Here is a 22,857-nt window from a genome sequence, read left to right as displayed (position 1 = left end):
TTCTAAAGGTAGGAGAAGAGGCTTAGGTATTGTGTGGCATGAAGGGAAGATGCCATTAACAGGTAATCTTTGTGTTTACAGTATTCTTTCAGGAAATGACAGGAAGTCCAAAGCCCAAGTGATAATTCAGAGCTAACAGGAGATACATTATTCAGATGAAGAGAGCATTAGGAAAGGTGTCAACGTTCATCTTTTCAACAGCTCTTGAAAGAGGTAATGGTAGAGATTAAGTACAAGCCTTTTAGCCTCAGTATAATACACATCTGAAATTTAAAAAAAAAAAAAAAAAAAAATCAAACATGGAAGACCAATCTCTTTACATTTTAATTCTTCAGAAAAAGAAGAATATTTAAAAGAAAGCATTTAGTAGTCCACTTGTGCTTAAAATATTCAATGCATGAGAAAGCCAAAAAGGGAAAAAAAAATAAAAAAAATACACATTTTTTTGTACACCATGATCAAAAAAGATAACATTAGAAATTTTCCAGAAATTGCACTGTATTTAAAACACTCTCTAGAACCTGCTCCACTTCTGTGTATAGCTACTGAGGCTGCCTGACACAGTTCCTTTTCCACTTCAATTGCCAACCTGTGGAGGCCCTTCAGGGATGAGTGATGTGAAGAAGGTTGTGATAAAGGACCAAGCAGAAGCCATGAATCCAGGCTGCTGCTCTGTGTTGGCATCTTCGCCTGCATCTTCTCCACTGTCTTCATCAAGCCCCTCATCCATAAGTCGTTCCTTTAAAGAGAGAAATTGAAGCAATTCAACTGCTTCTTTGCAGAGCTCTGACAAAAGGCAACCAGCAGTTATCCTCCTACAGTAAATAACTCCTCTTGGAACAACCTGCCTGAAGAAAACTAGCAGGAAGAAAGTCTGTCACAGAAGTAGAGACAATCAGACTGGGAAAATAAAGGATTTAAGTAGCAGGCACCGTTCTGAGGACGACAGTGAAAGCTTTTTTTTTGGTTAAAAGACTGCATTTGATAGCAGTTGACTTTGTGTCCAGGCATTCCAGCAGACACAATGTCATACAGGAGCCTCAAAAGACAGCTCTGCTCCTACTCACCATCTCCTCCAGATCAGGATTATTTGCATGTTGCCCATCCCGGTGGTTCACTTCCGCGTTATTGGCTGCCTGCTGTTGGCCTCCCTCTTGCCTGAAGGGGAACCATCCAGCTTGGTGCCTACAAACCAAAATGGAACAGCTGAAAACCCTTCCTCTGAAAGGAACAAAAAGGTTTTTCTGCTTTTTTCAAACTGCTGCAGGGAACTGTACTCAGCTCTGGTGAGACCACACCTTCAGTATTGTGTCCAGTTTTGGGCACCTTACTGAGGTGGAGAGATGAGATGTGGAGGTGCTGGAGCCAGGGCAGAGGAGGGCAAGGAAGCTGTGAAGGGCCTGGAGAAGAAATCTGATGGAGAGCAACTGAAGGAGCTGGGGATGGTTAGTCTGGAAAAGAAAAGGCTGCAGGAAGACCTCATTGCTCTCTACAGCTACCTGAAAGGAGGTTGTAGAGAGGCTGCTGCTGGTCTCTTCTGACAGGTAATTAGTGATAGAACAAGAGGGAATGGTCTCAAGCTGCCACTAGGCAGGTTGAGACTGGACAGTAGGAAACATTTTTTTCAGGACAAGAGTGGTCAGGCATTGGAATGAGCTGCCCAGGGAGGTGGTGGAGTCACCAATCCTGCATGTGTTTAATGATGGTTTGGATGGGGTGCTTGGGGCTATGGTTTAAAGGTGAACCTTGTAGCATAAGGTTCTGGGTTGGACTTGGTGATCCTGAGGGTCTCTTCCAACCTGAATGTTTCTGTGATTCTGTAAAGTGCTTTTCAAATGAATGAAGCTACACTGCCTGGCTATGCTTTGATGGCTGGTTTAAGAAGGGTCTTGCTAAGAGCTGTTCTGTAAGTTTCCCAAGTGCTGTTCAAGGCCTCTGTTCCACAAGATGAATAATCTACGCTGACGAAGCAATTAAGCAGAATACTTTTATAGGGCATCTTCTCCATTTACAAGCTCTTTAATTATATTAATTTTCAAAGGCAGCCTTAATTTTCATAGTTTCAAGCTGACTTTCTGTGGGGAAAAAAAAAAAAGAATTAGAACTTCAGCTAAGGCTTGGCCCACATTCCACTGTATACTAAATAAGCCTCTCCTGTGTTTTTAAGTGCCTCTATTCTGATTCCAGCCATCACATCTGCCTAAACTTTTGCATTTGGCTAAACTTTCAGTTTAAATGGATTATAAACTAGCACACACTCCACAGAGCAGATTCACAGATTGCATTGTGTTGGAAGGGATCCTCAAAGGTCATCTTGTCTAACCCCCATGCACTCAGCAGGGACACTTCCAACTAGAGCAGGCTGCCCATGGCCACTTCTAGTCTGATCTTGAATGTCTCCAGGGACAGGGCCTCAACCACATCCCTGGGCAGCCTGTGCCAGTATTTTACCACTCTCACTGCAAAGAGCTTCTACTGATGTCCAACCTAAACCTACACTGCTCCAGTTTCAAACCACGGCCCCTTGTCCTATAGCTACAAGCCCTTCTAAACAGTCCATCCCCAGCTTTCCTGTAGGTCTCCTTCAGATATTGAAATGTAGTTAACAGACCTCCCCAGAGCCTTCTCCTCTCCAGACTGAACAGTCCTAACTCTCTCAGCTCATGGGAGAGGTGCTCCAGCCCTCTGACTATCTTTGTGGGGCCTACAAGGAAGCTGGGGACGGACTTTTTAGTGATAGGACTAGAGGGAATGGATCCAAGCTAGAGAAGGGTAGATTTAGATTAGACATTAGGAAGAAGTTTTTCTCCCCATGAGGGTGATGAGACACTGGAAGAGGTTGCCCAGGAAAGCAGTGAAAGCCTCATCCCTGGAAGTTTTTAAGGCCAGGCTGGATGTGGCTCTGGGCAACCTATCTAGTGGTAAGTGAGCCTGCCCATACAGGGGGGTTGGAACTGGATGATCCTTGAGGTCCTTCCAGCCCTGACAATTCTGTGGTTGTGTGGACCCACTCCAGCAGGTGTAGCAGCTGTACTCCAGTGCTGTACTCACAAATAAACCAGCAGCATGGCTCCCATGACCATGACAAAGCGACTGAAGGAAGAGTAGAAGTAGACAATGCTGAGGAGGATTGCAGCTCTGGAGAAGGTGTACATCCAGTCCAGCCAGTCCCGGTTGAAGTCCTCTTCATTCACCACTGGGCCACCCTGTGCATTCATCTGCACATTGGGGTTTACAGGCCTGTTCTCCTGCACAGCTACGTTGGGTGCTGCTGCAGGCTCATTTGCAGGAGCATGATCTGAGTTTACAGCCTGGCCAACTGCAGACCTCACTGGCTCAGTGCTGGAAGTCACTTGGGCAGAAACAGCAGCTTGACTGAAAAATGGGAACAGGAAATTAGTTTCTCAAAAAAAAAAAAAAAAAACCAAAAAACCCAACATGCACTAAAGTTTCTAATCCAATTCTTGTCTTCTTTTCTACACAAATAAAACCAAAGTTTCAGGTGTAACAGGTGCCAAAACCCCCCTCTGTTTTCCTTTAAATCTTTACTTACTAATACATTCATTCCAATCCAAACCTGCATTTTTATCACTTGCTGGGTAAAACTCAGTGTAAGAGAAGACAGCCAGACAAAACAAACTCAGACATTTTGATCCTGCCAACGGCATTTAAGCTTTTAAACAGCTTCCTTTCCTTACTGTCACTCAGTACTACCTAAGATAATGCAGACTTACTATTGCATGTAGTACTGACGTGCATACATTTGTTGCCACCAGATCATCTGTAAGGGACTGAATGCAGGGTACACAGAAAATCCAGCAGGAACACCTTGGCCTGGAAACTGGTTGCCTATACTGCTAAAAAAAATAAAAAGAATAGATTTAAAGAAAAATACTCAATTTAAAACTGCCAAATTTATAAAATGCCTTTTTTTTTTAATATTAGAACTAGTATGAAAAAAAAAAAAGGCAGTTTTTCATTCATTTTGTCCCCCTACAAAAATGCACTGAAATAACAATGTAACATGTAGTGAGATGATCCAGCCCACTCCAAAAAAAATCCATTCTATTTTCATACAAGAAATTATTTCTACAGGAAGAGGATGTATCTTCTATTTCCTTTGTTTGTTTACTTATTTGCCACTAACTGCATCTCTGAGACAAAACCACATTGAAAAGCTTTCAAAATTCTACACAACTGTGGAAATTTTCCCACACAACTCTTTTTAAGTTCAGAGGTCACCCTTAAAGGTGCTGCAAAGGGAAAATTCACTATCTAGTGTAGCTTTCTTTTAGAAGCAATACCTGAAATGCTACTGTGGTCTGAGACACAAAGAAATTAACAGGAGCAAAGACAACAAATTCATCTTTCAGATACAGCTTCTGAAAATTGCAACTCAATTATTTCCTCCTCCCCACCCCCTTCAATATTTTGAGCATTAAGTGATTCTCCTCCCTGTGGGCTCTTAACTTTGGTTCCCATGCAAGAGATTATCAAGCTCCTCTGCATAAGTTTTAGGTTTGGTTTTGTCTGCTTTTAAACTTCTTAGCCTCTCTTACCTCCTAGAGCATATAGCATGTTTTGGCAAGATTTCCAACTCTTTCCCCCAAGATTTGGATGTAGGGAACTGTAGTAAACCAGGACATCTTTCAGGACAGCATGACAGTATAAAGCATGAAGGAAAGTTTATTCAGACTGCAGGCAGCAAAAGCTGAGACTGCTGTAATTGTACTGCAGACTACACCTGTCCCCTAAGTAAGGCACTCCCTGCAAAGATATCACCAAGAGATTTCATTAGTCCACCAGGCATTCAGATATAAAAGACATGCCCAGAAAGAAAGAAAGATGGGAGGAAGACATTAAAATCTTTCCCCTTGGTACACATGAGTGTTTCACTGTTAATTCTGGACAGGAGCCTGCCATGCAACTCCATGCCCTCTGCTAAAATTGTTTATGTTTGTGTTTAGCTATAACCTGTTTTGACAGTAGTTTGGGGGAAAGAAAAAAAAACAACACAACCAAACCAGAACCCAAACAAGTCAACAAAAGCCTACTTTCCAGATACCACATGCAAACTGTGATAACCACAGGCAATACTCCAGGTGTCTTTCCAGAGTCACAGCCCTGTTGTTGCTACTTACTTATGCATAATGAACATGTTGGAACAGCAAAGCTGTCAAGCTGCTACTGAAAAACATCAATCATGCTTCTACCTTTACGGCTTCAAGCTTTTCTAGCCTCTGTCCTGGCAAACACTTGGAGAAATAAGACTCCATAAAACGTTTGACCCTCAAAAGGTAAGGATGAATCAAATCTTGTACAGGGCTATTGTTAAGTACTACACTGTGACAAATCACTGAGCCATGTCTCCAACTTTAAGCACCAGAACATCACATGGGGATACAAACAGGCAAGACCACTCACTGGTCAACCACACCTATTTCTCCATCTTAGTCACCAAGCAGCAGCACTACTCAACTTGCCCCAGAGAGTTCTGCAGGAATTTGCCAATTCTTTTTCTCAGGAATTGACATTTTAGGGTGGTGGTTCTTTAAAACTGAGCTAAACAAAAGTTGAGAGGCCTTAGGCTAACAGCTCTCCCTCACAACTATGTCTTTCAGAAATATTGCAGGATTCAAGCCTCTATTTTCTTTCAAACTCCTTTGAAAGTTGCTTTCCCGATGTCTTAAAGCATAATAGGAGGTTAAGAAGCCAGGTCAATCAAGGCAAACCACAAAAGACTTCAGTTATGTCATGTTCTTTCCTTTCCCATTCAAATATTTTGGTGGTTGTTTTTTCTTCCTTTTTTTTTCCCCCTCCCTTTTCCACCCCAATGTTTTCTTCATTTTGAGCAGCAGGATTTAACTCTTCCAGATCTGATTAATAATGAGAAAAAGTAGACATCAATATTCAAAAACTGGCAACTGGTTTAAATACCAACTAGCACAGTGGTATTTGGTCTGCTCTTCAAAAAATCAGAATGAGGCAGATGTTGTCAAGTTTACAGCTATTACAACTGCCAATATATTAAATTAGCTTATGAAAGCCAGGAACAACTCGAAACAGTAGAATCCCTCCAAAGAAACTCCTCTCAGCAAAGCAAGCTGGCTTGCTGTTAGAAGATAAGGAAAGTAGCATGTTGCCTTCTCTTCATTTATTTTCCCAAGGGAGGAGAAAGAGGCAAGAAGTGGAGTATTCCAAGAGCACAAGAGCAGAGGAGCAAATCAGATAGACACAGGCATTCCATGACTGGAGAACAAAGCAGAGCAGACAGTAGAAACAAGCTTAGAGAAGTCAGAAACCAGTTTTCAAGGTTCAAATTGTAGAGGCAGTTTCAGAATATTCTTCAAAGCAAGAGGCAGAAATGGCTAGAAAGCTCACTTACATTTTTGGGTCTGTGGAAGACACCTAAACTAAACTCACTGGGATTCAGTTTGAAGGCAAGGTCCAGACTAGTGCCATCAACAAGATGCTGCTCACCACTAGTGGAAAGATAAGGCTTTATATACAGTCTCTCATCTGCATGACTGCCAAGAATTGTGTATGGTTAATGACCTTGACCCACAGAGACACCTCATTTAGTGTTTGTCTCCTATGAGCCTGGGTTATCAGCTTCAAGTGATACTTCAGTATCCTCCACTATATTATTTGCTCCTTTAAAAAAGGCAACTAATAAATACAGTGAGCAAAGGCTGCTGCTGAGGCAGAGTATTTATGTGCTAGAACATAGTGCATGCTATCAGCATGCCATTTTGCTGTTCCCTTCCAAACGTGACTTTGTACACAACACCAAAACACTCACTAGATGGGCTGCCCACACTTGACAAATCATCTGGCTGCCTTCATGTTTTGTGTCTGTTTAACTGCTTCCAAGCACTCTCCAATCTGCAAGGCAAGCCATTCCAGGACTGAGCCCAGCTGTTCTGGTTATACCTGCCTAGCACAGTGGGGCCCTGATCCATGACTAAATCCATAGGAGCAAACACAGGAGCTCTCCACAGCAAGACAAACTTGGGGAAAATAGAAGCTACTTGTCCAGTCCCACCTCAAGTCCAGACTTCTAGGAAATAGCATTTAAAAAAAAGCTCAAAAGCAACAGAAAGTTTTCAATTGCTTTCTCTGTAATATCTGAGCAATCTGAGTTAGATGTTTTCCCAAATACTGTTCAATTCACAGCCTGCAGATTTGTGCCACGAATTGAAAACCAATCAAAACCACCATTTAATCACCTGACCTTCATGCTACTTATTTGTACAAATGACTTCACTAATGAAAAGGTTGCAAAATGCTCAAAAAAACCTGAGTCTCCTACATTTCCAAACATCTGGAGGCCTTTCCCCATCAACAGAGCCTATAGTTCGTTGTACAGCTAGAAAAAAAGTGTTAGGTCATGAAACTAAGCACCAAATTTCAGCTCTGAATCTCCATTGTTCCTAACAAGTCTCAGTCTGTGTATGAATTACATGAAAGCTAAGACTTCATTGCCCTAAATGATGTGTAAGAGAGCAGCTAAAAAACAGAAAGCATTTCTTAATGCTGGAAAAGAAGCAGTAGTGCCCTGAAGGAAAAAAAAACAGATGCATCTTACTGAAAGCATTATAAAGGGTTTTTCACAGACTGCAGACTACAGTCACTGGCACAGAGTATTTGGAGTTAAGCAGAGCCAGTGTCTAGCAAAGATTTACCTTAACTTCTCATTAGGTTCCCTTAAATTACTTCTTAAAAAAAAAATACCTAAGATATATTTAGGGTTCATTTCTTTTGCTATTTTGTTCAGATCAAGAATGAACTTATGAAGAAGATTTCCAGCCACTTCCTCTTAGTCCAGTGCTGTTTGCACCACAGAATGCTCTCAGATCCCTCATCTGCATTCCTTTTGGATTACACTAATGCTGAAAGATGTTATTTAGATGCATTGCTAATGCACCTTAGTCACAACTAGGTGACCAAACTCTCTTCAACTAAGAAAATACTGGATTATCTGCAGTGTTGATGTTAGGTTCTCAGCACCTCTTTCAGTTTAGAGATCCACTCCTCTCAATCCACTAACAAAAAGACATAGAGTAACTTTAAAACATAAAAACACTGCCTTTCTTTCAAGCACAGTAAGCCTTCCAAACTGACATTTTCCACTCTAATTATTTCAGCCAAAAGACTGAAAAAATGGCTCTGTTGCCTTTTTGAAGGCCATAACCTAATCAGTTCACCACATATACTGACAAAAACCTCACCCTGAGTATGTTTGCATGAAAAAGATCACAATTTCTTGCAGAGGAAGCTACACAACACACAATAAACTGCTTTCCAAAATTCATTCACATGACACCAAACAGCAGTCTGTACAGTTACCCTAATGTGTCACCTGGCTTTGTCATAAAGGCAAAGTATAACCACTTCTGCAAGATAAATGTCAGAATAACCTAAGTGCTCCACCCTTCAGGTTAACTCTAACAACAAAGCTTAGAAATTGAATTGAAACTAAACATGTTTTCAACAGTTCTTGGCAACTGTTTTCCTTCCAGTGACAGAAGCAGCTTATAATGTTGCAGGTTCATGGTTTAGTTCCTTTTTGTTTTCTCCAGAGAAAAATCTTTAGAATCTATACAGCGCTCAGATAATGCCTTGTTAGAAAAAAATCCTGAAGATGTTCCCTGAAGAAATGACAGCTATCACCTCAGAACAAACTTCTGTTTTCCCTTTGGGAAAAAAAAAAAAAAAACAAACACACACAACAGCTTGAGAAACTGCAAAGGTCACATCAGTGAAAAATTCCTAAAGCTGCTTTATTGAGGCCTTGAGCAGCTCAGTCTACTTGAGAGGTGTCCCTGCCTGTGTTAGGGGGGGTTGGAGTAGATGATCTCTAAAGTCTCTTCCAACCTAAGCCACTCTATGATAACAACAAAAAAGGCAGCATTTTGAAAGTTACATAATAACAGATCTGATCTAGAAATCTATGTTGGTTATATTTGATTGAATTGTATGAAAACACTTTCAAACTGTGATGAAGATACACAAGCATTTACATATACCCAAAACTCCTACGTATCATTTCTGCGGCTGAATCCAGCAAGGAAAAGTGAAGAGCTGCATCTCATATATGTCAAAAACTAAGAAGCATCAGACTCTGATAAGTGTCTAGTGTTGATTGCTATAAAAGGGTAGAAAACACACCCAGAAGCAATAATTTTATCAGTTACATTCCTAACTACATCAATATTACAGCTGCACCTATCAACAGAAAATTGAGGACAATGCATGAACAAAAAACCAACAGCCTGAAGGGGAGCACCAAGAACACCTAACTCTTTGACTCCTGGCTAAAATAATGAATATTCATTAGGGCTTCAGTTTAGCTAGCCAAATAATTTTCCAGACTGTGAAACAAACACAGCTACAGCTGAACGTTTAAAGCACTTTAAAGAGTATCAAAGAGCTGAGAATGGCTTCAATCTCACTTACCCCTGCATTAAATAAGGGAACTGGTGGCTTGGTATGGGATTGCTTTGTGCTTGTGGAGGATTACGATGCCTCACTCCATCTGTACTACTGCTCAAAGATGCAGATGAAGCTTCTTGGTTTGTAGGTGAGGCAGCAGTTGATCCAGAACGGTCCTTAAAAATAAATACAATTGAGACAATTGATCCTTTTGCCACAGGTACAAGATTTAGCAGTGTGTCATAGAAAACTATTTGCTCCACTGTTTTGTCTCAAGTTTTATTGAGAATATAAGCACCAGGCAAGTCTTGTGGAGTTTTATTGGTTCTAGGAAACCTTTAGTAAAAATAACAATTCAAAATTGCACTCAAGTGCACCCATAAGAAGAGTGAAGACTCAAGATAGGTGCCAGAGGAAACCTAGTCCCCCAGGTCACTGGGAATTGAAGTTTCAAAAAGCTGAACCAAACTGAAGCTCAACCAAAAGAATATTTAACAGCAGCAAAAATTCTAACAGCTACTGTTAACAAAACTATCTAGAACCTCAGGACATGACTTTATATTCAGAGGCAACAGTGCCTGCAGTGACTTTAAATACCATTCTACTCTCTTTGTCTTCAGTTTCTTCCCCTACTCATCATCCTCTTCACTGTGCCAGCTGTCCAATTCAAACTGCTGTGCTCACTGCTGGGAGAGGGGTCAGGGCAGGAACAGGAAAGTAGCCAGGAACTACTCAGGCTCCCAGCAACACACCTACCACTACTGTGTCAGACCTTCAATGCTTTCCAGGATCAATACTTAACCCTGGAAGCACAACAACAGCTGGCTGTCCTAGATTATTTATCACCATGAGAAGACTGCAATTTGGCCCTTGAGATGCATTATGTTAGTTTTAGTCAGTCCCCAAACCCTGTTGCTAAACATTACTGTCATGTTTATTCACTAGAAAATCCTCTTTAATTTTGACAACTCAGGAAATGAGGAGGTGCAATTACTTAAAGACATCCGTATCACATTTGCCCTACAAAGGAACACAAGAAAAATTTACCTCTAGACAATGAGGGGAAAAGGGGAGAATAAGAAAAAACAAATGGAAAACACAAAGGCCATTCAAGCTTTGGCTTTAGGCTATTTCCTTCCAAGTATTATGAACTTAACACCGTGCATACTAACCCCTTTCAGTGGTCGTTATTAGAAGCATTTAAAGGCAACAGTTACATCTGATCTACATAACAATATAAAGGAGGGCTCCTCTCCCTGTCCTGCTTGCAGAGATAGAAACGCAGCCTGTAAAAAGACAATGTAATATCTGTCCACTCTACTTCTGCTTAAACTGCTTCTGTTTCTGATTGTTACACAGCAGTCAAACAGCACTCCAACTGAAGAATGAAGACAGATAGCTTGATACTGGAAGGTTATTTCCCCTGTGCTGATATCAACACCCACTGCTGAAAAGCACCTGCAATAGTACTGTCTACATTCCTTTCTGACTAACCTTCCAGGGTTGCTTAGCGATACTGCCAGCTTTGGCAAAAGCCCAGAGAATGAGAGTGATGACGACCAAATGACAGCAATGAAGACCAAATGAACAGAAGTGTTCACTTGCACTTCTGTTAAAACACAACCAAAGAACTGCATCATTTCTGGAGGGTCTGAGGAGGGGAAGGCTCAGTACACCCTAAACAAGCTGTTCACATAATATTCTTAACTAATAAAACTTTTAACATAGCTTCTACTTCTGCCTCTCAGACACTGTGACTACGTTGAAGCTACTAAGTACTGGCCAATTCCAGTCAAGGAGAAGGAACACTTGCCAAGCTCCATCTGCCTGTCTCACAAGGGCACTCATTTGAGTGGTCTCCCTTCAGCAGTACAAATTTTCACTAACTAAAAGCAGAACTCAGTATTTTAAGGAATAAGCTGAACACATTGCTCAATTTCTGCTCAAAGATACAGGGAGAGGTAAAGAAAATGCACTTTGAGAGTGTTAGAAAGAATAGCTTACAAAGAGTGGTGCTTTATCATCTAATAAACATCACTGTGCTACAATTTGGGGAAGAAAAAAACATACCTTTGTTTAAATAAAGCTACACTCTTAAATAATCAAATCTAATTGTATACATTTGTATAGCATGCTCTACTTTCACCACACTATTTCAGAGACTCAAAGAGAAATTTCAGGAAAGCTTCTTCAGTGTAGAAGAAATGCATGTCCTGTGCATGATAAAAAAACCAAAACCACTCACTGAGCTACTGCTGGAGGTTGCAGCTCCGTGACCTTCTCTACTGGTGCTGGGTTTTGGAGAACTTGGGGGTGTCCGAGAAGTACAGACCAGATGAACCATGTGATACTCATCTTGCTAAAAATTAAAGAAATGGAAGTGCTAAAGTAAGAACATTTGTGAAATTTACAAGCAAAAAAAACCCAGAACCACCACAATCCTGTCTTTAAGACTCCTTTAAGACTCCTTTAAGACTTTAAGTAATTGCATTTACAATCAGTAAAGAAACATTATACAAAAGAGAGACTGTAAAGCAAAACTTGGGCCTAGCACAAGAGAAAAATCGTTTTACAGCTAATTATTTTCTTAGTAGCTGTCCATAATCACATATTGAATGCTCATTTAATTCCAGTCCTCCCGAGACCTGCAGTTAGAGCAGAACCAATGGAAGACCACACAAAGAAACAGCAAACAGCATTACCACAACTTTAAACTTTTCTTTTGGAAGCACCTCCAGCCCTTCACAGGATTCAGTTTCCCTAAAGTTAAAAATGTGCATTGAGCTCTGATGAAGAGCAGTATTCAATATAGTCATCAAGGTAAAGGAAAAACATAGGCACTGGAATTCCAAAATTCCATCTCACTTCAGTCTTCAACTTGGCCCATGCCTGACCTGAAGATGCTCAGCTGAAGAACCCTCAAGGAATGCTATGCAAAGGACTAGATGGGACTTGAGTATTCCTAAATATTGGAAAGTTAGGAAGTGAACAAGTGGCAACACTTGAAGCCATGTCAGCCTGCCAGCAATCCACCTAGCATGGATGGCATAACTTCAATCTGAAGCTATTTCCCTGTGTCAAATGAAAACACCTCATTACACTAGCATGCCTGAAGCACCAGGGACAGTTTTGACTGGGTATTTAAATGGCACACTCAATAGCCAAATTTTAATCAAAAAAGCAATAAAAAAACAAACCAGAATCTCTCCATTTTCTGAAACCAGTGTGGTACAGTTTTTAGTAAGATGGCATATGGATATATTACGTTTGAAGTTTTTTTCTCTTAAAACTATTAAAAACCAAGCCCAAACAACAAAACCATGACACACATTTACTCAGTTTCATGTTTTAATCACTAGGAAAAAAGAAAATTTGATAATTTGCTTTTAGACAGCACCATGCATTACTGGCAGCATAGCCTATCCATACCCACATTCATTTCAACTCCTCTGCACAGACCAGTTGCTAACCACTCATGTTCCATGAGGGGCAACTTCTTACCAGTCAGGGGTAGTGAGCAATGATAGAGAGCACTGAATGCAGTCATCAGCATTCTGACCACATCAAAAGCCTTTAACCTTCTCTCTTGAGAAGAGCCTCATGCCACTCAGAAAGGCAAAGGAAGCTGGGCATACAGCTTGCAAGCTTAAGAGTGTAAAGCTTTATTCAGTGTGATAGTTTATTGTAATGTATTTCTATTTATATTTGTGTTGGGCAGCACTATGCTTGAAGAGTGCCACAACTTCCAGCCTCCAGGTATTTCCTATCAGTGAAATGACACTGTTTAGTATCAAAGAGCAAGTATCATTAAAGCTAAACTGAGAGATTCAGTATATTCTCAAATAATATTAAAAATTCATAGCTAATCAAGTCAGGAGAACATGACAGAGAATGAGATTGAGTTGAAAAATAATCCTGCCTTTTCTTCCCAAAGCTCCTAAAAGCTTGAACACAAAAAACTCCTCTTCTTCCAAACACCAAGCTTGTAACTTTGTGCAAAGACTGATGAGTATATTTCTAAAGTCATTAAATTTAATTAACTAAGGCCTATAGCTACTAAAATGCCTCTGAAGTCAGATATTGTCCCTGTACAATGAGGGAAGACATCGGTCAGCAGAATTTCTCCTCTAGCACACAAGCATGGCTTGAAATTGCTACTTCTTAAAACTATTCTGCTCTAAGCAGACTTCATTTTGTCCTCAACAAGCAAAACTAAGCTTTGAGGTAAGTTATTTTAATGAACTTTTAAGTGGTACAGGACATAATGCTGGCTGGCAGTATTCCAGCTCCAGTTTGCTAGTAAAGCTAGACACAGTAAATATTTTGGTAAGCAGTTAAACCCAGTGGAATAAATCTGTGTCAGAACTAATACTATAAAGTAACACCAGTGTGTCTCTGATCAAGCAATACTCAAGATTCCTCTGCACTGATTTCTCCATACAATACTGAAATGGGGTTGCCTATTTTCACTAAATCCTCTCCTTTAGAGACTTTGCTCTAAACATTAAAATGCAACCCACCCACTCTTGCAGCCTGTAACTTCATTTTTACCTCAACAAGTATCATTACCAAGACCCAGAATGACAGAATTTGCTTATTTCCTAAGATAAAATCCTGCTTTGTTGTTTAATGATCTAAAGTATTTTCCAACTAGTTACTGAGGCATCCTGATCTGGTTTAATGAGTTGAAAAATTACCCAATGTCTTATTTTTTGGTACCACCAAAACTGAAACAAAAGTTCTTGATAACCTGCCCTTAATACCACCTTATTCTAGGTATTTAAGAACTTTACACACTTGAAGTCCCTTTTCTTTGGTAGCATCAATCTCAACTATCTGAACTATTTTGATAACCAAGTGCATGTATTTCAAGGTTTCCTACAAGAGATGTCATCTGCGACTTGGATTTAATTTAAACATTGACTGAAGATTCCAAAGTTAAATTAGTAAAATTATTTTTTCCAAGATGAATCAGCAGAATCAAAGGGGGGAAAAAAAGCAATAACCAAGAAACTTTCAGACATCATCAGAAACAGTTAATAGCTGGTAAATATAAGAAAGGTCTAAGAAAGAAACTTTTTTACACTGAGAGTGGTGAAACACTGGCACAGGTTGCTCAGAAGCCACATCCCTGTGATCACTTCAGGTCAGACTGGACAGGGCTGTGAGCAACCTGATCCAGCTGATTATGTCTCTACTCACTGCAGAGGACTAACTGAACTTTTAATATCCTTTCCAACTCAAAACATTCTACAACTCTACGAATACAACCAGGACAACAAATAGCTTTCCTAGCAAAAACTATGGAGGAATTGAAAATTCTGGGTTGGCATATAAATATCCTACCTTGATTTGCTTAGCCAAGTGCCATTTATAATCTAAGTTCTTGGATTTAAGTGTGTAAAAGAAATGATGTCCCAAGCCAACACAGATCTGTTACATGATTCCACTTACAGCATAGTGGGAACTGTCCAGAGAAGTGACTCTACATATCACTTGTCTGGGAATTACATAGCCCATTTGCTCTCCCACCAACTGGAAACATGCCTCAATCCACAAGCATAGTAATCCTACACACACTTGCCAGAATGTATCAACATTTTATGGTTACATCTCAACACAACAATGAAAATTTGAAGCTGAATGACATAAATCTAAATTTCCTATTTCCTAAAAAAGGAATTTTGGTCAAAGATTATATGGTGTTGATATAAAGCTTACTTTTCTGAGAACATCTTTCAGCTGGAGATGATCAGGAAGCAGTCTGCCAGAATACACCAGTCTCTGATCCTTTGTTGACTAGGAGATGGGACAAAGAAAGGAATTTAGCTTTTCCCTGCTGTACAGATATACAGCTGGAGATAACATTTGCAGATGAGAAAATCCCTTACAATTCCAACCACCAACAGACAGCCTTAAAAACATTTTAGAGCCTTCGAAAGTCCAACGTGCAAATTCATTCTGAAAAAGAATTCTGCTGCTACACACTGGGTGAAGGTGCTGTAATAATTGACACCACCTAAATGCTGCTCAAGAAAACTGCCAGGTCTATTCAAAAATTCCTTTCTTTCAAAGATTTGCTCTTTATCCTGCTCACATTGCTTGGCACTTGCTGAAAAAGCACATGGAGAAGAGGCCAGGGCAAAGGTAACAAACAAACCCAAACCTAAAAATAGTTAGTAGAACGATGGAATGATATTTAAATATGCAGAAGGAAGACATAAATTTTCTATCTTTATTGACAAAGAAATTCACTTACTAGTCCCTGCACCCATCTCAAACATCTCCCCTACCCCCCTCCCTCCCAAAAAGACCCCAAATGTTCACCAGAGGAAACAAGAAGGAAAGCATTAACAAGCATAACCCACTAAAAGGTTTATTTTTTAAGGTAGCCTTCAAACTTTGGTAAGCTTTCTTTGGCTGTTCTTACATTTCTACACTTGAAAATACTTCTGTAATGCAAACATGGATTTTTCAATTACTTTATGGATACCATATCATTTATTTACAAACAAACAAACAACAAACCACCAAAAAACCTTCTCACTGTTCTACACAGAAAAGATACTAACTGCATGCTTGTTAAAAGGAAACTATTTGGAGTACCTATCTAGAGGAAGATGTGCAGAACACTAAAGCAATGGTTAAACAAAACAAACAAAAATCCCAGCCCCACTCAACTCAGTTTACCCTGTCAGAAAGTTTTTAATAGTTCTAGCACTAGTTGGTCACCAACATGCTGTAACTCTTAATAAAGAGCTCTTCCCCCCTCTCCTTTTTTCCACCCCCCTCTTTCCCTCTCCTTTTTCCCCTCCCACACCCTCCCTCTCCTTCCCCCCCCTTCTTTTCCTTTCCTTTTTTATCTTCCTTTTTAATTTTTTTAAAAACCTCTTGCACATTCACTCCTATTGAAAGGATTTCAGGGAGAATCCAATTGCTACATCAATTCAGCTCAACTCCTGCCTGCCTCCTAAAGCCATAGTGTTTACCACTTGAAAGAGAACACTAGCGTAAGCAAATGCTAAATGAAGAAATCTAGCCTCACATCAGTGGAACAGGCACACATTATCAGCATGAAATATTTGAAGAATTTCCCTATCATGCAAACAGCTCATCTTACAACAACTCCTCTTTCTCTCCCAGCTTCAGTTGTCACTCTGCCATCTTATCCACATGAATACGAAGACACAAATAGACTAAGAGAAAGCTTTCAAAGTAGTTTGAAGATTATTTTTTTTCTTGCAATAGCCTTTTACAGATCCCAAATAACTTAGCAGAATGTAGAAGAGCTGCTGAAAAAAAAAATCTGGTCATTTCACTAGAAAAAAAAAAAAAAACATTAGATATTCTAAGCAACTAGTTACAAAAGGTACTCATTAACCCTGAAAAGCTTTTGCTTTGTTTTTTCTAAATTCATACTAGCCATTCATGATTAAATAGAGGTCTGTAAAAAAAACGAGTGCAAAGCAAGTCACAGAGTACTGAACTGTTTATCACCTCTACTGAGGAGCCACTTTCTATGTTCTACACAGGGAAGTAGTTATTTGCAGCTTAAATTCAGAGAGCACTACAGTGAGTTCAACATCAATGCTGTACTGTTTCTATTTTCATTTAAAACACAACAACACAAAATTGCCTGTCTCTGATGTCACACCAAGTTCTTTTGAGTTATACCATTCTGGTTGCTCCTTTCAAGCAGGAACAGGGTGCTAACAGAATGCAAGCTTACTTGCAAGCTTTCTACTTAGAAAAAACAGAGTTTGCAGCATGCAGCTAGAAATGCATCTGAAAGCTTTCCTGTAAATTAAAACTTGGTGCTTTAGAGTGGCCAGTGGAGCCAGAAGAAAAGTCTCAGAAACCTTATCTCTGGGTCCTGAGATGAATTATCTGGAAATAACTAGAACAGATAAGCAGCTCAAACAAGCAAAACCCCAAGCTCCAGATGCTTGTATCACCACCCAACACAGCAGTGGAGTCCTGTTTTGCCTGTCCCACTCCTAATAGTTTTCTACATGTCCAACTTCAGGTTCTTCTCTGCAGTACCTTACACATGAGCCTCCCCTTAACCCCATGTAATTATCTTCTCAATGATAACAGCAGCGCAAATTATTTTTAATATGAATACATTACAGACAAGAAACTGCTAGACTACAATGACTGCTCAAAGCTGACTACTACTTTGCCTTGAGTAACATGTTTCAGCTCCCTGCAAAACCACAAAAGAAAAGGTTACACACACAGAGCACTGTTAATTATATTAAGCTACAGACATTAATGGGGGAAAGATGAAGCCTTAAAACTCCACACTCCTTCCTATGTAACTTAAATACCTAACTCTACACTACAGAAGCATCACTTTCAATTCTCAGGGTGAAAGCCATCCTGGAATTCTGAAATGTTGGGGGGGGTTTTAATGCAGATGGAAGAAGTGATAAATGTAAAAACACAGTCATTCCCATACATGCCAAAGTAAATAGGAAAGGCATTCATTCAACTCATCCTCTGCCAAAGGAGGTTTGCTATCACACCTCGGGCTTCAAGGAACAGCATGCCCACTGCTAGCCCAAACACTGAACTGTGATGGAAAAACACTTGGGGAAAAAAAAATAATGAGATTGTCCTCATTTTCCAAAGCAAGCACATAGGATCAGATAAACCAAAGCTAGAGCCTAAAGTTTAGAGCCAGCTGGAAGAGTTTTCAGATCATAATCCAAAAGGCAATACCTAAAATGAACAATTCAAGAGCTATATTTTTTTTCTTCCAGTTTTCAAGCAAAACTCCTACAATGCTTAGTCCAAGCCATGCCCAGCACATTACCAAAATCACCAAACCTAAGCTAATACAGCAATTTCCTTTAGAAACAGAGCCAACCTCAGAGCTATCCTGTTCCAGCTACAAGACATTCACTATTTTTGGTCACTTGACCTCTCTCCCGTTCTTCCATAGAAAATAAAACTCCAAACCACCACAAGTGGCTAGAAGTGTGGGCAAAGTATATGCTAGATGACAAGCACTACAGGAAATGAGGAACAGCAGTTTTAAATTGATGTTTACGGGTGCAATCAAATGCTAAGATCTGCCAGACTGATACATACAGGTTGATTTTCCCAAGTTTTCTAAAATAAGGACTTGATTTAGGGATACTCTAACTATGAAAAACTGGCCCAGTCAGGGCTAAAAAAAGAGAAATAAACATTGATGGCTGTGAACCTTATCATAAACCAATTTAATACAGTTGTAAACCCATTTAGCTTATTCAGTGACTTCACTAAATATCTCAACTTTAATGATGATTAAACCAATCTAAATCTACCTATGTACTTGGAACTTACATATTTAGTTGTTTACACAAATTAATTAGGGGGAAATTAGTTAGGCCTCAAGGCCTAACTTCTCATTGGGCTGTTTTAGCCATCTCATTATCATAAGATATACTCTTAATAAACTGTAAGTTTCATGACAGTTACCTTATGGGATATGGTAATGAGAGTTGGAATGAGGCACAAGGGAAACTTTGAAAGCCTATGTATAGCAGTGAGAGCAACTGATTTCCATTTTACATCCTTAACTTCAAGAACACTCCAATACCTTGCAGAGCATCTGTGTTCTGATGTACTCCTGCACTCTTAAAATAGCATTGTAACAGAAGTTATTTCCAGGACCTATCACACTCAGGGAATGAAGAAATCTGATCAACAAGCTTTGGCTACTGATACGGTTTAGGTATTTTTTAAAAGAGGGAAAACCTGAACAGGCTGGAGAGGTGAGCAGAGAGGAACCTACGAGGGCAAGTGTAGAGTCCTACACCTAGGAAGGAATAATTCCATGCACCAGTGCAGGTTAGGAGTTGACCTGCTGGAAGGGAGCTCTGCAGAGAAGGACCTTGGAGCCCTGGTGAACAAGTTAACCATGAACCAGCAATGTGCTCTTGTGGCCAGGAAGGCAAATGTTATCCTGGGCTGCGTTAAGAAGAGTGTTTACCAGCAGGTTGAGGGAGTTTCTCCTCCCCCTTCTACTCTGCCCCAGTGAGGCCACATCTGGGGTACTGTGTCCAGCTCTGGTCTCCCCAGCTTAAAAGAGAGAAGGAACTACCAGAGAGTCCCACAGAGGGCTACAAAGTTGATGAGGGGACTAGAGCATCTCCCAGATGATGAAAGGCTGAGAGATGTGTGGCTGTTTAGCCTGCAGAAGGTGAGACTGAGATGGAATCTAATCAACGCTTACCAACATCCAGACACTGGGTTGTCAAGAGGATGCAGCCAGACTCTTTTCAGTGGCACCCAGAGATAGGACGAGACAATGGGTACAAGCTGGAACATGTGAAGTTCCACCTAAACATAAGATGAAATTTCTTTCTTGTGAGGGCAACAGAGCCCTGGAACAGGCTGCCCAGAGAGGTTGTGGAGTCTCCCTCCTCTGGAGGCTTTCAAAACCCATGTGGACATGTTCCTGGGCAACCTGCTCTAGGTGAACCTGCTTTAGCAGGGGTGTTGGACTAGATCATGTCCAGAGGTCCCTTTCAAACCCTACCATTCTGTGAGCAAAGCTCCTAAAAGCACAAAGATTTAAACAAATTAAAACCAAAATAAAACAAACCAAAAAAGGCAGTAACACTCACCATAAAGAGCCTAGCAAGCCAAAAATACAGTTTTTGATTTTACTATGGGCAGGAGACATCCTATTAAATGTCCTTCTCCTCTCCCACATCAGTACTTTAATTTGAAAGGTTGTATAAGACAGAGTTCAGTTATTATTTTAATTGAAAAAACAGTAAATCTAAATTATATGGGGATTACTGAGATAATTTTCACTACAAAAAACCCCCAAAACTCTCCATGCCTTAATCCAGAACAATTTTGGGGATTCTCAACTAGTTGTTTAGTATAGCAGGAGGCACATTGAGGACTCAATTTCAACAGAAGAAAGATGTTCCAGAAAACTTAAATTTTACATTATACTACTGGCTAAAACCTACAATGCAACAGGAAAACCTCTTCTTCATTAAGGTTTCTTCTTAGAAGCCAAATGTAGCAAGATCAGTGGATGAGTCAGAAAACCTGAGTTTAACACAAATACGTCAGAGGAGGACATTCTAATGAGGAAGAAGAAGCCACAACCAGCTGAAGTAATGTTTTTGTTTCTTTCACTGCAGATAGGCTCTCTCAGCAGAGAACTACTGACAGCAGCAACTAAATCCAAACACTCTCAAACACTGCTTAACAGATTTGAAGGTTTTTTATGGCTTTTTCTTCTTCTTCTTTCTCCAAAAGGCAGAAAACCCCTTTGAGACATAAAACTATTGGTTTACCTTCCCTGCACTTAAAAATATAAAAAAAAAAAATCAGCAATGCCAATAATTCTTCCTTTGAACTAGGTGCATCCTAATCTACAATCTAAATTGAACCTTTGTCTGATGCTTTCTACAGCAAGGTCTAGGTGCCACATGCTGCTGCAGTGTGGAGGAAAAGTCACAGGATGTTAGGGGTTGGAAGGGACCTCTGGAGATCTTCCAGTCCAACTCCCCTGCCAGAGCAGGACCAGAGAATCCAGCACAGGGCACACAGGAACACATCCAGATGGGGCTTGAAAGTCTCCAGAGAAGGAGACTCCACAACCTCTCTGGGCAGCCTGTTCCAGTGCTCTGTGAGCCTTAGAGTAAAGAAGTTCTTCCTCATGTTAAGGTGAAACCTTCTGTGCTGTACTTTCCATCCACTGCCCCTTGTCCTATCACAGGGTACAACTCAGCAGAGGCTGTCCCTGTCCCTTCCTTCCTGATCCCCACCCCTCAGATATTTATAAACATTGATCAGATCCACTCTCAGCCTTCTCCTCTCCAGACTGAACAGCCCCAAGTCTTTCAGCCTCTCCTGATCAGGCTCCAGTCCCTTCAGCATCCTTGTAGTCCTCCCTTGAAATCTCTCAAGTAGATCCCTGTCCGTCTTGAACTGGGGAGCCCAGAACTGGATGCAGTACTTCAGGTGGGGCAGAGTAGAGGGGAAGGAGAACTTCCTTGGATCTGCTGACACATTCCTTTTCTTTTCTGGAACAAATATTCAAATATCCAACTGCCACTCTCAAGAGTTACATTACGATCTTTCTATTATTAGCTGCATTTCATAGTCTCTGTCTAATTGCAAACGTAGAGTTTAAAAGGGATTAACAAATACACCACATTTTCATCACAAAACCAAAAAAAGCTTCAGGTCTTTATATTAAGCTTAAAGGTGCATCCACAAATGTCATGTTAAGTTTGTAGAACATCTGAGAGCAGACTTTTCATCACAATCTCCAAAAATGGCTTTTCTAAGAAGAAAAACAGAAAAGGGAAAAAAAGGTAATTCTTAAGGTTGTTCAGTTGCATGTTTCAAATCCTATGAATAAATATCTGCTCCACACCTCAGATAATTCACTGGGTAATGGTAACTTCATCTACATTGCTTATGCTGTAACGACTCTGACAGAATTCTTACCTTTACAGAAATTCAGTTACCAGAGATACCTAAATTCCAATTCCTACAGAAGTGAAGCATTACTAAGTGTCTTCAGTGACACCACCTCAGAGGATGCTACAGAGTGATCTTCTCAAAGCATTACAAAGAGCAGCTGTTTATACAGCCAGTGTCCCTGAAACCAACTCTTCGGCAGCAGAACTCTTTATTTATCCTGCAGAGCACTTAAGGAAAGTCTTGGCCAACAGTCCTCAAGTTACTGCAGTACCAATCTTACCGATAAGAGGAGGCAAAAGGGGTTGGCCCACAACTCACCGGCTTACTGGGGTAGACTTTAGAGAGGTGAGACTTTAGCTTGCCCACAGTCCAGTCCAGAAAGCAGTTGATGGTCTGGTCGGTGTACTTCTGGTTGGGGGCCTTGATGATGAGGGTCACCGGGTGATCCACCACGCTCTGGTCCATGCTGCAGGCAAAGGCGCCCGGCCCTGCCCTGCCCCTCCCTCTCTTCTCCCCGGGGAGACGAAGCGGATGGAGCCTCTGGGCGCTGCGGGCGGGTTCAGCGGCCCGGGGTGAACTTCCTGGGGAAGCTGGCGGAGCCCATCGCCGTGCGGCCGCTCACACCACGGCCAGGGCGGTGACACCGGCCGAAGGCTGCCTAGCAACCGGGCGGGAGCAAGCAGAGGGGCGGCTCAGCGCGTCACACACGACCCCTCTCCGGTAACCACAGCGACGGGGGACCCCGCGGGGCCAACGGACCCTCACCCACCCGCCACCGCCCTTCGCGGGCCGAGCCCCCTCCCGCTGCGCCCGCACCCGCGCTCACGGAGAAGGAAAGGTAGACGGGACAGTCCAGTCCCCAGAACGCGCCCGGCCAGGCTGGGCCCCTCCGCCCGCGGCACCACCTCGACCTCCGGCCCGCTGTCGTCCGCGTAAAATGGAGACCGGAAGCGCGGCCGCATCCCTCCCTCCCTC

The 22,857-nt window shown here is 41.1% G+C and overlaps 1 protein-coding gene across 1 annotated transcript; it reads right to left on the bottom strand.

Annotated features, from left to right (window-relative positions):
* Positions 1-461: 461 nt before the first annotated feature.
* Positions 462-22,347, bottom strand: HERPUD2 (HERPUD family member 2). Its single transcript, XM_054384912.1, has 8 exons — positions 22,201-22,347; positions 15,157-15,234; positions 11,681-11,794; positions 9,460-9,611; positions 3,735-3,857; positions 3,052-3,375; positions 1,068-1,185; positions 462-739 (listed from the first exon to the last, which is right to left on the bottom strand). The coding sequence occupies exons 1-8, from the start codon at positions 22,345-22,347 to the stop codon at positions 578-580; spliced, it is 1,218 nt and encodes a 405-aa protein (XP_054240887.1). The 3' UTR covers positions 462-577.
* Between the last annotated feature and the right edge of the window lie 510 nt (positions 22,348-22,857).

This window comes from Indicator indicator, chromosome 11 (assembly GCF_027791375.1).
Source record: "Indicator indicator isolate 239-I01 chromosome 11, UM_Iind_1.1, whole genome shotgun sequence".
Classification (NCBI taxonomy): Eukaryota; Metazoa; Chordata; class Aves; order Piciformes; family Indicatoridae; genus Indicator; species Indicator indicator.
Note: the sequence above shows the minus strand (reverse complement) of the source record. Positions and strands in the feature narration are given on the sequence as shown.

Excerpts from the sequence above, each read along its gene's own strand:
- HERPUD2 (XM_054384912.1), bottom strand. The coding sequence starts at position 22,347 with ATGGACCAGAGCGTGGTGGATCACCCGGTGACCCTCATCATCAAGGCC. Across the intron at positions 3,376-3,734 it reads CGTCAGTACTACATGCAATA|TCAAGCTGCTGTTTCTGCCC; the intron begins GTAAGTCTGCAT and ends CCCATTTTTCAG. Across the intron at positions 1,186-3,051 it reads GCCATGCTGCTGGTTTATTT|GCACCAAGCTGGATGGTTCC; the intron begins GTGAGTACAGCA and ends TTTGGTTTGTAG.